This window comes from Haemorhous mexicanus, chromosome 31 (assembly GCF_027477595.1).
Source record: "Haemorhous mexicanus isolate bHaeMex1 chromosome 31, bHaeMex1.pri, whole genome shotgun sequence".
In the NCBI taxonomy this organism is placed as follows: Eukaryota; Metazoa; Chordata; class Aves; order Passeriformes; family Fringillidae; genus Haemorhous; species Haemorhous mexicanus.
In genome coordinates, this window is record NC_082371.1 from 4138944 (window position 1) to 4154502 (window position 15559).

A 15559-nucleotide genomic window follows, 5' to 3' on the forward strand; every position below is an offset into this window, starting at 1 on the left:
ACAGACCCCACAACAATGGGGTCACCAGGGACCCCCCCCCCACCCGGCACAGACCCCACAACAATGGGGGCGCCAGGAGCCGGGTTTGGGGTCGCAGCTCGGGGTGGGGCCGGTGGTTCCGCTCATTAGGGGGTGAAATAATGGGGTGGGGGGCGCTGAGCCCATTGCCCCATAACCCCATCGCCCCCCGCCCCATAATTCCGCCCTAATCTCCCTGCCGCATCGCCCCCAGCCCCATAACCGCTTTCCCATCGCCCCATAGCCCCCAGCCACAAATTCCCCCGGCCCTAAATGCCCCCAACCCCCCCAAAGTGCCCCCAAAATCCCGATCTCTCCTCGCCCTCAAATCCCCCCAAAATCTCCCCAAAATCCCCCCCAAATCCCGATCTCCCCTCGCCCCAAATCCCCCCCAAATCCCGATCTCTCCTCGCCCTCAAATCCCCCCAAAATCCCCCCCAAATCCCGATCTCCCCTTGCCCCAAATCCCCCCCAAATCCCGATCTCCCCTTGCCCCAAATCCCCCCCAAATCCCGATCTCCCCTCGCCCCCCGCCCCAATTCCCCTCCCGGCCCCTCCTCCCCATTGAGCCCCAACCACGCATTTCAATCCCACCAATGGCAGCGCGGCTCTCTGCCCCCGCCTCACGCCATTGGCCAGCGCCGCGGGGGGCGTGGCCAGCGCGTTCCCACCCTCGCCCATTGAGCGCTCGGCTGTTCCGGGCAGCGGCCGCGCCCCCCCCGCGCTCCGCAGGCTTTGGGGACCCCCGGGTGTCCCTGGGGGGCTCGGGGGGATTTGGGGTCCCTCCCTCTGGGGGGGATGAGGTGCTGGAACCCCCCGTGTGTCCCCAGCGGCCCCTCCTGCCTCGGGGGGTGCTGCTGGCCCTGAGCCCCCCCAAAAACCGCTGCCACCCCCCCGGCTCTGCTGCAGGCCGGGGTTCCCCAGGTGTGTTCCCAGGTGTGTCCCCAGGTGTGCCCCCAGGTGTGTCCCGTGCCCCTCCATATCCGCAGGGATGGGGCTGGGGTCTTCCAGCGGCTCCCACGCACCCCGGAACCGCTGGGGCTGAGGGTTGGGGGTGACCCCAAAGGCGGGGGGTTCGGCAGGACCCCCCCAGGACACCCCAAACCCTGGGGGGGCTCGGCCGGACGCAGGACCCGGACCCCGATTTTTTCGGGGGGGTTTATGGGGTTCAGGATCCTTCCCCAAACCCCAAAACAAGGTGGGAGCAGCGGGGCTGTGCCCCCCTCCGTGGGCTGAGACCCCTTGGGGGGTTCAGACCTGCTGGGGGGCGGGTTTGGGGCGCTGAGACCCCTCTGGGGACAATTTTGGGGTGCGGAGACCCCTTGGGGACCCACGCGGGGGAGCACCGAGCGGGGGGTGACACGAGGTGGGGGCTCAACCCTCACTGCCCCCCCAAAACCGGGGATTCTTCCCCAAAAACCGCAGCCCCCTCCCCAGAAAATGGGGGACCCTCCTCAAGAAACGCCCCTCCCCCAAAAAAGCGCATCCTCACCCCAAATCCCCCCGGCCGGGGGGGGGCTCCCGGTTTTTCGGGGGGGGTCCCCAATATGGGGGGGGGGTCCACGGGAGCTCGGGGGGTCGGCGGGTGTCCCCCCGCCCCAAACAATGGCCCCGCAGCGGCGCCGGGAGCGCGCAGCGCAGACAATGGGCGGGAGCGGGGGCGGGGGGGCTCCGGGGCCGGGCGAGGGGGGGCGAGGGGGGGAGCCGGGGTTTCCTCCGCCTCCTCCTCCTCCTCCTCTTCCTCCTCCTCCTCCTCTGCCTCCTCCTCCGCCTCCTCCTCCTCCGCCGCCGCCGCCGCCGCCGCCGCCGGGGTTCGGGTGCGGGGGGGACGCGCACAAAGGTGCGGCGGCGATGGTGAGTGCGGGGCTCCGGGGGGGTTCGGGCCGGTCCCGGGGGGATCCCGGGATGCGGAACCGGCCCCGGGGCTGGGAGGGGAGCGGGGCCGGGCCGGGGCCGCGCTCCCTGCGGGAAGGGCCCCGGCAGCCGCGGCTTTTCCTGGGCTGGCGGCGGCGGCGGGAGCCCCGAGCCCGGCGCTGGGGTCCCGGCTGGGGAGGGGGCGATGGGACCCCCCGGACCCCCCCGGGAACCCCCCCGGGGACTCCCTCGGGGACCGCGCCGGGGCTGCGGGGCTCCGCTGGAGCCTCCTCGGGGCGCGATGCGACCCCCGGGACCCCCGGAACGCCCCCCGGCTGCGGCGGCGGTGGCACGGCGGCCTCGGAGCGCTTTGTGCCCATCCCGGGGGCACCTGCGGGGCGTCCCCGGGGCGTCCCCGGTGTCCCCGTCACCTGCGCGGCGTCCTCTGTGTCCCCCCCATCACCTGCGGGGCGTCCCCGGTGTCCCCATCACCCTCGGGATGTCCCCCGGTGTCCCCTGGGTGTCCCCCCCATCACCTGCGGGGTGTCCCCCGTGTCCCCGTCACCTGAGGCGTGGCCCTGGGGTGTCCCCCCCCACTGTCCCCATCCCCTCCCCAGTGCCCGGGCGGGGCCGTCCCGGGGGTGGCTGGGCCGGGATGTGCCCGGTGTCCCCCGCTGTCCCCTGTGTCCCCCTCTTTCCCCTGTGTCCCCCGCTGTCCCCACGCCCTGCCCGCCGCCCGGGGGTCCCTGGGCCGGGCGTGCCCGCTGCCCCCGGCTCCGGGACAGCCCCGGCCGGATCCCGAGCCGGTTCCTGGCGGAGCCGCCCTGGAGCCGCCGGGGAGTTCCCGGAGCCCGGCCCGGGATGGTTTCTTTTCCTTTGGGATCCTCTTCCCCCCGCGGGCGGAGGTGAAAACGCAACAAAACAACAAAAAGAAATCAAAACAACAACAAAAAGAAGAAGGTTTTGGAATCATTCGGATCTCCTGGAGGAGCCTCCGGCTCCATCCCAGAAATTCGAGGACGGGGCTGGGAGTCAGACGGGATCCCGAGGATTTTCCGGAGGCTTTGTGAAGCTCGGATGATTTAATTAATGAGCAATTAACAATTAACAGGCGGCGGCCGGAGAGGGGGGCCCGGGGGCGGCCGCTCCGGGGCCAAGGTCACCCCGTGTCCCCTCCCCACCTATTCCAGAGGGATTGGGGACATCCCAGCCCTTGGGACGATCCCATGGGAGGATTCCTTGTTTTTCCCCGGCTCCCGGCAGACAATGGGGCCGGAGGGAGCAGCCCCGAGGTCGCGGATCCGGCTTAATTCGGGATTTGGGATGAGTTTCCCGAGCGCCGCCGAGGTTTTATGGATTTATTGTCCGGCCGGGATGCCTGGGAAGAGGCCTGGGAAGGGATTTGGGAATTCCCGGCTCGGAATTCCGGCCAGCACCGCCCCGAACCCGAGGAGTTTCGGCCCCGCTGCCCTGCGGGATCCCTGGATGTGATGGAAACGTCCCAGCGCTCCTCGATCCCGCTGGATCCCGTCCCTGCACTGCTTTTCCGGGATCCGGGACGTGGATGATGGACTGGGGGGATCCCAAAGGATCAGGAGCTGCTGGAGAAGAGTTCTCATGGATCCAAACCCCAGTCCTGGGCGACCCAGGTGCCCTTTGGGGGCAGCAGTCGGGATTTTGGGGTTCTCCTGGAGAAAACGTCGGAATTCCGAGCGAGGACGTGGATTTCTGGGATTTCCGTCCCAAATCCCACGGAGCCACCTGGAAGCGGCTTTGGGCTGTCCTTGGCATTGCTGGAAGGGACGGGGAGCTGGGATTTGGGATTTCTCCAGGGAATCCTAAGCGGGAGTCTGGGATGGGGGATTTAGGGCTGTGGGGTGGGAATTCAGAATCCCGGAATTTTTTTCCGGGAATTTGGGATTCCTGGCTCCTCCAGCTGTGGGATTTGGTTTTCCAGGTGCTGCAGTGCTGTTGGATCCTCTCGGAAAAAGGGGTTGGGAAGGGAAGTGGGAATTTCCAGGGATGGGAACGGGGGATGCTGGGGGGGCTCAGCCTGGAGAAAAGGAGGATCCAGGGGGGATTTGGGATCTGATCCAGGGGGGATTTGGGATCTGATCCAGGGGGGATTTGGGATCTGATCCAGGGGGGATTTGGGATCTGATCCAGGGGGATTTGGGATCTGATCCAGGGGGATTTGGGATCTGATCCCAGGGAATGGGGCAGGACAAGAGGGAACGGCCTGGACCTGTGCCAGGGCAGGAAATTTGGGATGATTTTTTCATGGAAAAAGGGTTGGGAAGCGTCGGGAGGGGCTCAGGCAGGGCTGGATCCCCATCCCTGGAGGGAATCCCTGGAATTCGGATGTTGATCCATCCCAGCTCGGACTCGGTGACCTCGGAGATCTTTCCCAGCCTGGACAATCCCAGGATTCTGGGATTCTCACCCGCCTCGTTCCCAACCCTCCCCAGTTCCTCCAGGATGGGAATCCTGGATCCTTCATCCGCCGGATTCTCCCTCTCCAAGTGGGATTTTTCCAGGAAAACTCATTCCCAGCATTCCCAGAACCCCGGATCGGGATTTCCCTCTTGGAATTCTCCCTCTGGAGCCATTGGGAAGAAGATTTTTCACCTGGAAACGCTTGGATCTATGTGTTATTTTTAATTATTTTCGCTCTTTTGGGAATATTTGAATCCCAAACATTGGATTTGAGGTTCAGGACTTTGATCCCGAGCCCCATCCCGGGAAAAATTCCAGCCTGGACTTGAAGATGTTGGGAATGGCGAAGCCTCTCCGGCCCTGGGGGGTTTTTGGGAGCTTTGATCATCCCAGGATTAAAAAATGGGAATTTTCCTCCTCCTCTTTTGCATCTGGCTCTGGCTCCCGGCGTCTCCCAGAGTCCGGGAATCCATTCCCAGCTTTTCCAGGGCTGTGGAACCGGCTCTGCTGGAAAAGATTCCAAGAAAAATCCCTTTTTTTTCCTGCTGGACTGAGAGGATGAGGAGCTCCTGGATCCCGGATTCCTGCTGGAATTCCCTTTGGAAAACTGCTGGGATGGGGATAATACCTGGCAAACTCACGGATTCCTGGAAAATCCCAAATTTATTTTGGCTGAATCCACGGGCTGGGGCCAAGAGACCTCGGACCGCCTGGAAAATCCCGGAAAACCCCGGGATTTGTGGAAAACCCCAAGTTCACTTCACCCAGAGACCCTGGGATTTCGGGAAAACTCAGGGATTCCTGGAGAATCCCAAATCTCTCCCAGCCAATCATCCAGGAGGATGATTCCCAAAAATTTTGGGATGCCTGGGGTGGGGTGTCCAATCGCTTTTCCATGGTGCTCCCAAGGAATCCCTGAGCAACGGGATTGGGGATTGGCGGGATTTTTTGAAATTGGCGGGATTTTTTTGGAATTGGCGGGATTTTTTTGAAATTGGCGGGATTTTTTTGGAATTGGGGGGATTTTTTTTTTTTTTTTTTTTAATTGGCGGGATTTTTTGAAATTGGCGGTATTTTGGAATTGGCGGGATTTTTTTTTTTGAATTGGCGGGATTTTTTGGAATTGGCGGGATTTTTTGAAATTGGCGGGATTTTTTGAAATTGGCGGGATTTGGGAATTGGCGGGATTTTTTTTTGAATTGGCGGGATTTTTTTTAAATTGGCGGGATTTTGGAATTGGCGGGATTTTTTTGAATTGGCGGGATTTTTTGGAATTGGCGGGATTTTTTGGAATTGGCGGGATTTTTCATTTTTTATTTGAATTGGCGGGATTTTTTGAAATAGGCGGGATTTTTTGAAATTGGCGGGATTTTTTTTTTGAATTGGCGGGATTTTTGAAATTGGCGGGATTTTTGAAATTGGCGGGATTTTTTTTTTTTTGAATTGGCGGGATTTTTGAAATTGGCGGGATTTTTTGAAATTGGCGGGATTTTTTTTTTTTAATTGGCAGGATTTTTTTTGAATTGGCGGGATTTTTTGGAATTGGCGGGATTTGGGAATTGGCGGGATTTTTTTTTTTTTGAATTGGTGGGATTTTTTGAAATTGGCGGGATTTTTTTTTTTTGAAATTGGCGGGATTTTGAAATTGGCGGGATTTTTTTTGGAATTGGCGGGATTTTTTTTGGAATTGGCGGGATTTTTTTGGAATTGGCGGGATTTTTTGGAATTGGCGGGATTTGGGATTTGGCGGGATTTTTCGAAATTGGCGGGATTTTTCGAAATTGGCGGGGATTTTTTTTTTTTTTTTAATTGGCGGGATTTTTTTGGAATTGGCGGGATTTTTTGAAATTGGCGGGATTTTTGAAATTGGCGGGATTTTTTTGAAATTGGCGGGTTTTTGAAATTGGCGGGATTTTTTGGAATTGGCGGGATTTTGAAATTGGCGGAATTGGCTGGATTTGGGATTGGCAGTATTTGGGATTCGGGGATTTGGGATTCGGGGATTTGGGATTCGGGGATTCGGGAAGAGCTCCCCCATTCCCGTTGCTTGGCTCTCGCAGCTCCAGGGCGGCCCCCCCGTGCCGTGAGCAGCCCCCCATGCCCGGCCCGTCTCCCATGCCGGCCCCTCCGGAGGCTCCGGACGCTCCAAAGGCCTCGGTGAGCGCCGGGACGGAGCCGCCGCCGCCGGAGCCGCCCGGTGAGTGAGCCCAGAAAACTGGGGATGCTGGGACAGGAGCCAGCCCTGACTGGGGGGACTGGGACATACTGGGACAGGAGCCAGCCCTTACTGGGGGGACTGGGACATACTGGGACAGGAGCCAGCCCTTACTGGGGTTACTGGGAGCCCAGGATCCAGCCCTTACTGGGGTTACTGGGAGCCCTTACTGGGGTTACTGGGAGCTAGTGGGATCTCCAGTATCAGCTCCTTACTGGGGTTACTGGGCCCCCCCAGTATCCAGCTCTTATTTGGGCTACTGGGACCCCCAGTACGTGGCTCTTACTGGGGTTACTGGCCATACTGGGACAGGATCCAGCCCTTACTGGGGTTACTGGGCCATACTGGGACAGGATCCAGCCCTTCCTGGGGTTACTGGGACAGGATCCAGCCCTTACTGGGGTTACTGGGCCATACTGGGACAGGATCCATCTCTTACTGGACCATACTGGGACCCCCAGTGTCTCCCAGCCCCATTCCCGTCTCCCGGACGACGGCGGGAGCGGGGAAAGGCCTCGGTTTCCATGGAGATCGGTGTGGGATCATCCGGAATTCCGGACAAAGGAATTCCCCCCGCTTCCCCCTTTTCGCCTCCTTGACCCCTTCTCCCCCTTTCCCGGGGCCTTGGAAAAGGGGCCCGAGGGGTTTTTGGGGTTGATTTGGTGGGAATGGGATTTCCATGGAAACCTGGGAAGCTGGGATGGCTCCCAGAGGCAGCTGGGGCCTCCCAGCCTGCGGGATTGGGGCGTCCAAATTCCCCCAAAACCCCGGGGAAAAGGCAGCGGGGTTTGGCAGGATCATCCTGATGGAATCCGGCGTTCCCAGATTCCCAAGGGGGGGACACAGCCCCAGATCCCAAATTCCCTCTTCCTCCTGACCCCAAATCCCCTTTCCCTGCCCATCCCAAATCCCCTTTCTCTGCTCATCCCAAATTCCCTCTCCCTGCCCATCCCAAATCCCCTTTCCCTGCCCATCCCAAATTCCCTTTCCCAGCCCCATTTCCCACCAGGCGATGGGTTGCAGGGACAGGAGGGGCTCTGGGCCATACTGGGCCATACTGGGCCGTACTGGGCCGTACTGGGCCAGCCCCAGTGACGCTCCCCGTGTGTCCCCACAGGTGGGCGCGTCCTTTTCTCCTGAGCGAGGCCACCCCAAGGTGACAAAATTGAGCCCCTCAAGGTCACGGTCGACTTCCTGAAGGTGCCCCTGGGCCTGAAGAAGCCCCCGCTGAAGGAGGCCCTGGCCGCTCTCCCGGGAAAACCCAAATCCCACATCCTGGAGCGGCACAAACCCCGGCGTTCCGACGCCATGGATAATGAGTCGCAGTATTCCGGATACTCCTACAAATCCGGCCATTCCCGCAGCTCCCGCAAGCACAGGTGAGGGACCCCGCGTTCCCTGTCCCCACGTTTGGTGGGCGTCCCAATCCCGGTGCGTGTCCCAGTCCCACTTTTTTCCCCTTTTCCCCCATTTTTCCCACTCTTTTCCCGCTTTTCCCAGGGATCGGCGGGAGCGGCACCGCTCCAAGAGCCGGGATGGGACGCGCGGGGACAAATCGGTGACGATCCAAGCGCCGGGAGAGCCTTTGCTGGACAACGAATCCACGCGGGGGGACGAGAGGGTGAGCGGGGAAAGGGCTGGGAGCCCGAGGGCGGGATCCCGGGCGAGCTTCCCGGCGGAATTTCCCGGCGGAGCGGTCCAGCCGGTCGGGCCGGTCCCGGGAAAACGAGAAAATGAGAAAATGAAAGGAGACGCGGCTCCGGCGGCGCCTCCGGCTGGAAACGCCCCCGGGATCCGATCCCGACGGACCCAAACCTGGAGGATTTGCCCCAAATTCCCGGATGGAGCAGGGGAGGCTGCCCCACCCCGGTGCCCCTCGCTCCCGAATTCTGGAATTCTTCCGGACTCCGCGGAGCCTGATCCCCGCCTTTCATCCTCTCCCAGTCCGCCCACGCCGGCGGCTCCGGCGCTTTTCATGTTCCCTCTCCGACGGCTTTTCCTGGGAATGGGGCTCCCAGAGCCGCCCTTCCCGTCCCGCCGGAGCGCCCCGGGCTCCGCTTTGCCCTCTGGAACGAAATTCATGGAACCCTGGAATTGGTTGGAAGGGACCCTGGGGATCATCCCATGGGCAGGGACACCTCCCACCATCCCAGGGTGCTCTGAGCTGGAATTGGGCACCTCCAGGGGTGGGGGATCCATGGAAAAACAGGGAGGAATCTCCCAGTGTTCCGGCAGGAATCTGTGGGGAAAATTCCGACACGGGAAAAAAGAAAAACAACAAATTCCAGGAATGTCCGAGTGGCCAAAACCAGGATGAGGGAAAGACACACGGACAGGGGTAGGGGAAGGAATCCTGCTGGGAAGGAATCCAGGATTTTTGGCACCTCTCTGGCTGGGAGAGGGGCTTCTGGAGCAGGGAAGGGCCTATCCAGAGCCATTCCCAACAATTCCTGACCGTTCCCAACCATTCCCAAGCATTCCCAGCCTTCCCGGCGTGGCCAGCGGTGCAGGGGCGTGCCGGGCATGTTCCTGCTGGCCCTGCCAGCCAGGGGGGTTGGCCAGGAAATCCGGGAGCTTCCCGATCCCAAAGCTGCTCCTGCCGGAGCCGGAGCTTCCCAGAGGGAAAATTCCCGTCGGAATCGCCGCTCTCCCAGGCCCAGGCTGAGGTTCCTCCACTCTGAGGAGGGCGATGGCTCCAGGGAGCGCTCCCGGAGTGGAGGTGGGATGGGGGTTTGGGAATGTCCCTCTGGGGCTGGAGGAATTTGGGGCCACCCCGTGGAATGCGCCCTGTCACCTCCCCAGGGTGACATTTCCTGGTTTGGAGCTGTGGTGGGTGGGAGGTCCTGGAGGTGAGGTGGCCACCTGGGACAGGTGGGACACAGAGCCACCCCTCGAAATGTCCCCTGCTCAGGATGACATCTGGGTGATGGGTGGGAGGTCCTGGAGGTGAGGTGGCCACCTGGGACAGGTGGGACACAGAGCCACCCCTCGAAATGTCCCCTGCTCAGGATGACATCTGGGTGATCGGTGGGAGGTCCTGGAGGTGAGGTGGCCACCTGGGACAGGTGGGACACGGAGCCACCCCTCGAAATGTCCCCTGTCCCCTCCCCAGGACGACAACTGGGGCGAGACCACCACGGTGGTGACGGGGACGTCGGAGCACAGCATCTCCCACGATGACCTCACGCGCATCACCAAGGACATGGAGGACAGCGCCCACCTGGACTGCTCCCGCCACCTGGGCGTGGCCCTGGGCGTGGCCCTGGCGCTCCTGGCCTTCCTCACGCCCTTGGCCTTCCTCCTCCTGCCGCAGCTGCTGTGGCGGGAGGAGCTGGAGCCCTGCGGGACGCCCTGCGAGGGGCTCTTCATCTCGGTGGCCTTCAAACTCCTCATCCTCCTGCTGGGCAGCTGGGCCTTGTTCTTCCGCCGCCCCAAAGCCTTCTTCCCACGCGTCTTCGTCTTCCGCGCCCTCCTCATGGTGCTGGTTTTCCTGCTGGTCGTCTCCTACTGGCTCTTCTACGGCGTGCGGATCTTGGACTCGCGGGACCGCAACTACCGCGGCGTGGTGCAGTTCGCCGTGTCCCTGGTGGACGCTCTGCTCTTCGTCCACTACCTGGCCGTGGTGCTGCTGGAGCTGCGGCAGCTCCAGCCCCAGTTCACGCTCAAGGCCGTGCGCTCGGCCGACGGCGCCAGCCGCTTCTACAACGTCGGCCACCTCAGGTGGGGACGGCTCCGGTGGCGGCTGGGTGGACGTTGCCGTGGTGGGAACGGGGGATTTGTTTGGTGCGAAAGGTGGTGAGGGGTGTGGAGATGTTCTGAGGGGGATGGAGGGGATCAGCCTGGAGGAAAGGGAGATTTTGGGCTCCTCCAGGGGGGATTTGGGATCTGATTGAGGGAACGGGGTCACAGAATCCCAGAATCACGGAATCCCAGAATCACAGAATCCCAGAATCACAGAATCCCAGAATCATGGAATCCCAGAATCACAGAATCCCAGAATCACGGAATAATGAGGCTGGAGGAGACCTCTAAGATCATCGAGTCCAACCCATGCCCCAACACCTCAACCAGACCATAGCACCATGTGCCATGTCCAGTCTTTTTAAACACATCCAGAGCTGGAATAATCAAGTACTGGAATGCTCTTCCCACCTCCCTGGGAAGAGCATTCCAGTACTTGATTATTCTTTTGGTGAAAAATTTTTTCCTAATACCCAGCCTGTGCCTTCCCTGACGCAGCTCGAGACTGTGTCCTCTAACAAGGTCAGGACAAGAGGGAACGGCCTCCAGCTGTGCCAGGGCTGGAAATTTGGGAAAATCCCTCCTGGAAAGGGTGGCCAGGCCTTGGAAGGGGCTCAGGGAGGGTTGGAGTGGCCACCCCTGGAGGTGTCCGAGGAATTCCTGGAGATTCCTCAGGATGACCAAGGGGGGATCGGGCACAGCTCGGACTCGGTGATCCTGGAGCTCTTTTCTCTGGGATTGATGGAATCACGGAATGGTTTGGGTTGGAAGGACCTTACAGATCCATGGGCAGGGACACCTCCCACCATCCCAGGTGGCTCCAACCCGACCTTGGACACTTCCAGGAATGGGGCAGCCACGTTTTTTCCCGGGAATTCCCTACCAGCCCCTCCCATCCCTCGGTGTGTGTCCCCCTCATGCATTCCCCGCTCTCCCCGTGCCCCACATTCCCGGTGTTTCCCCCGCAGCATCCAGCGAGCGGCCGTGTGGATCCTGGAGAATTACTACCACGACTTCCCGGTCTACAACCCCGCCCTCCTCAACCTTCCAAAATCCGTCCTTTCCAAGAAAATGTCCGGCTTTAAGGTCTATTCCCTCGGCGAGGGTGAGAGTCCCCGTTTTCCCTTGGCTTCCCCCTCTCCTTCTCCTCCCGTTTTTCCGTCCCTGTCCTCGTGTTCCTCTGGAATTTTTTGGGGGGAGCTCCGGAGGGTTTCCTCCCTTCCTCTCCGGAATTTTTTTGGGGGGAGCTCCGGGGGTTTCCTCCGAGCTCACCCCTGGTCTGGGCGGCCCCGCAGAGAACTCCACCAACAACTCCACGGGGCAGTCGCGGGCGGTGATCGCGGCGGCGGCGCGGCGGCGCGACAACAGCCACAACGAGTTCTACTACGAGGAGGCCGAGCACGAGCGCCGGGTGCGGAAACGCCGCGCCAGGTGCGGGAAAATCCGCGGATTCCCCGCGTCAGGAAGGCCGTGGGGGGCTCCTTCCAGGTTTTCCATGGATGGGGAGATTCCAGAGGGCGATCCCAGCTCATCCCAAGGGCAGTCACGTGGGTGAAGCTTGGGTTCCTTTGTCCATTTGAGTGAATCCCAGCAGATCCAGGATTTCCATCTTGGATCCACGGAGATTCCCATCCTAAATCCACGGAGTTTCCTATCCCAGATCCAAGGGGTTTCCCATCCCAAATCCAAGGGGTTTCCCATCCCAAATCCAAGGGGTTTCCCATCCCAAATCCAAGCAGTTTCCCATCCCAAATCCAAGCAGTTTTCCATCCCAAATCCAAGAGATTTTCCGTCCCAGATCCAAGGGGTTTTCCATCCCAAATCCATGGGAGTTTCCATGCCAAATCCATGGGGTTTCCCATCCCAAATCCAAGGGATTTTTCATCCCAGATCCAAGGGATTTTTCTGTCCCAGATCCAAGGGATTTTCCATCCCAAATCCAAGGGAGTTTCCATCCCAAATCCAAGAGATTTTCCATCCCAGATCCAAGGGGTTTCCCATCCCAAATCCAAGGGGTTTCCCATCCCAAATCCAAGGGGTTTCCCATCCCAAATCCAAGGGGTTTTCCATCCCAAATCCAAGGGGTTTCCCATCCCAGATCCAAGAGATTTTCCATCCCAAATCCAAGGGGTTTCCTATCCCAAATCCAAGAGATTTTCCGTCCCAGATCCAAGGGGTTTTCCATCCCAAATCCAAGGGGATTCCCATCCCAAATCCAAGGGGTTTCCCATCCCAAATCCAAGGAGTTTCCCATCCCAGATCCAAGAGATTTTCCATCCCAAATCCAAGAGATTTTCTGTCCCAAATCCAAGGGGTTTCCCATCCCAACCCCACAGGGTTTCCCATCCCAACCCCACGGGGTTTCCCACCTCTCCCGGCAGGCTGGTGGTGGCGGTGGAGGAGGCCTTCACCCACATCAAGCGGCTGCAGGAGGAGGACCAGAAGAACCCGCGGGAGATCATGGACCCGCGCGAGGCCGCCCAGGCCATCTTCGCCTCCATGGCCCGGGCCATGCAGAAGTACCTGAGGACCACCAAGCAGCAGCCCTACCACACCATGGAGAGCATCCTGCAGCACCTGGAGTTCTGCATCACCCACGACATGACCCCCAAGGTGCGTGGGGGAGCCCAAACGGGATTTGGGTGGGTTTATCCCATTTGGGATCATCCCGTTGGGAAAAGAGGGGTTGGAGCGAGGTGGGGTTGGGTTCTTCTCATGGGGAACTGGGAATGGAGCTGCTGGAGAAGGGATTGGAGGATCCTGAGGGAGCTGGGGGGGCTCAGGCTGGAGAAAAGGGGGATCCAGGGGGGATTTGGGGTCTGCAAGCGGGGATTTGGGATCCGATCCCAAGGAATGGGACAGGACAAGAGGGAATGGCCTTGAGCTGTGTCAGGGGAAGCTCAGGGTGGGAAATTTGGGAAAATCCCTCCTGGAAAGGCCTTGGAATGGGCTCAGGGAGGTTTGGAGCGGCCACCTCTGGAGGTGTCCAAGGAATTCCTGGAATTCCGGGGGACCAGTTGGAGATTGGCCCCAGCTCTGACTCGATGACCTCGGAGCTCTTTCCCAACCTGGACAATCCCAGGATCCATCCCCAAAAATCCCCAAAGCAGCACCACGGGGCCGTTCTCCCTCCAACACCAAAACCTGGGCCGGGCCACCCGGAGGTGACATTCCCATGTCCTTCCCCTTTCCCAAGGCCTTCCTGGAGCGGTACCTGACAGCCGGTCCCACCATCCAGTACCACAAGGACCGCTGGCTGGCCAAGCAGTGGACGCTGGTCAGCGAGGAGCCGGTGACCAACGGCCTCAAGGACGGCGTGGTCTTCGTGCTGAAGCGCCAGGACTTCAGCCTGGTGGTGTCCACCAAGAAGATCCCGTTCTTCAAGCTCTCCGAGGAGTTCGTGGACCCCAAGTCGCACAAGTTCATCATGAGGCTGCAGTCGGAGACCTCGGTGTGATCGGACTTTTCCCGAATCCTTCCGGCTCCGAATCTCCCAATTTGGCTCCTCCGGCGCCGCGGAAAACCGGGAATGCCGCTCCCGGCTCCGGCGCCTTGCTGGGATCATGACCACTCGTCCTTTCTTGAGGTGGCTGAGCCCCTTCTTCTCCTCCTCCTCCTCCTCCTCCTCCTTCTCCTCCTCCTCCTCATTCCCAAAATCCGGATCCTTTGGAGCCGTAACTCAAGGGCTAATTCCAAGAATTCCCAACTTCCTTCTTCACCAGCGTCCTGGAGCAGCCCGGGGTCCCACAGACCTCCTGCTCCTGTCCGTGTTCTCCTGGACAACTGTCCTGGCTCTGGCCTTAAACCACTGCCCGGCCCCGGGGCCGGGCTTGGAATCCCAAGGGAATTTCTTGGGCGGGGGGAAGGATTTTGGAATCATCTCCAGGAATCCGTGGCTGCTATGGAAAAGCTCCCCCTGGTGCATCCCAGGTTTTGGGAGCGTCCTCCTCACCCCTGCTGATTTTTTAGGAAAAACGAGCGGAAATCTGGGGGTTTTTGGAGGAGCTGAAGGTTGAATTGAGGTTTTGGGAGGGTTTTTTTGGGTGGGTTTTGCTGCTTGGGGGGATCCACGTCCCAAATTCCAGCAGCGGCTCCGTGGGGCTTCCCGGTGCCGTTGGAGCAATCCTGGATCCGTAACCCTGAGCAGCTCCTGGAGATGTCAGCGAGGTCCTTCAGGAAGATCCCTCAAATCCCGGCCCCGTGGTGATCCTGCAGAATTCCCATCGGGATGCAAAAAAAAGCTTTTTTTTGCCTTCTCCTGGTTTTGTTTTTAAGGTCACAAATACCTCACGGATGGATTTGGAATTTTATTCCATTTTTTTTTTTTTCTCTCCAGCTTCCACCTGCACCCTCGTGGGGCCGGAAGTGCCGGATTTCATTCCAGGGAGGCGTTTTGGGGTCGGGTTTTGGGGTCGATTTTGTCCTAAGCACTAAAAAGGGGGAGTTTGGAGCCAGGGGAGGCTTCCCCAGTAAGCACCAGTAGCAAAATGGGGGGATCCATCCCCTACCCGAATTCCAGGAAATCCCTGGGTTTTTTGGGGAATGTTTGGGGGGAATAATTTTTTGGGGGAATTTGAACTGGGAGCCCATTTTGGGGCATTTTCCTGCCAGAAAAAAAAAAAAAAAGAAAAAAAAAAGAAGCAGATGGATCTTCCTGGGAGGGGTGGGGAGTTCACGATTCCATTTGGGAATTTTGGGAGATGAAAATTCCCTTTCTCTGGTTCCGTTTTTGGGGTTGGGTTTGGATTTCGTTTTCCCGCAGAGCCGAGATTTCTGTGCATGCGTGTAGAAAGTTGTAAAATGTCAAATTAATGGTTTTTAATATATAAAGAGAGCTTGGAGTTTCCCGGAGTTTTGCAGTGGGTCGGAGCATTCCGGCAGTGGTAGGAATTTTTTCCGTTGGTGTTTGGTTGTTTTTTTGGGTTTTTTTGTTTTGTTTTGTTTTGTTTTGTTTTTTCATAGAGGAACTAAAATTGTACAATTTTGTTTTTTTAATAAAATAAATCTGTTTTGACTTTTTTTTTTTTTTTCAATTTATTTCGGCTCGGGGGCTGTGGGGCCGAGGATTTGGGGGGTGTGGGGTGAAGGATTTGGGGTCTGTGGGGTCAAGGATTTGGGATTTATGAGGCCAGGGATTTGGGATGTTTTCCCCTAAAGTTTTGGGATCTTCAGGGCCAAAATTTTGGGATCTCTGGGGCCAAAATTTTGGGACCTATGGGGCCAAAAACTTGGGATTTTTGGGGCTGAGGGTTTGGGGTCAATGCCCGACTCCTTTTGTGCTCATCCCACCCCCAA

The 15559-nt window shown here is 59.2% G+C and overlaps 1 protein-coding gene across 2 annotated transcripts; it reads left to right on the forward strand.

Annotated features, from left to right (window-relative positions):
- The first annotated feature begins 1770 nt into the window (after window positions 1-1770).
- On the forward strand, window positions 1771-15283 carry VANGL2 (VANGL planar cell polarity protein 2). 2 transcript variants are annotated; one of them, XM_059871009.1, is made up of 9 exons: window positions 1771-1872; window positions 6369-6505; window positions 7641-7902; window positions 8024-8144; window positions 9636-10243; window positions 11233-11369; window positions 11560-11695; window positions 12646-12877; window positions 13461-15283. In XM_059871009.1, exons 3-9 carry the CDS (start codon window positions 7832-7834, stop codon window positions 13719-13721), a joined length of 1566 nt encoding a protein of 521 aa, XP_059726992.1. In that variant the 5' UTR covers window positions 1771-1872; window positions 6369-6505; window positions 7641-7831; the 3' UTR covers window positions 13722-15283. The 2 variants fall into 2 exon arrangements, with proteins under 2 accessions (XP_059726992.1, XP_059726993.1); XM_059871010.1 differs by lacking the exons at window positions 1771-1872; window positions 6369-6505; window positions 7641-7902; window positions 8024-8144 and adding an exon at window positions 8413-9242.
- Window positions 15284-15559: the final 276 nt, after the last annotated feature.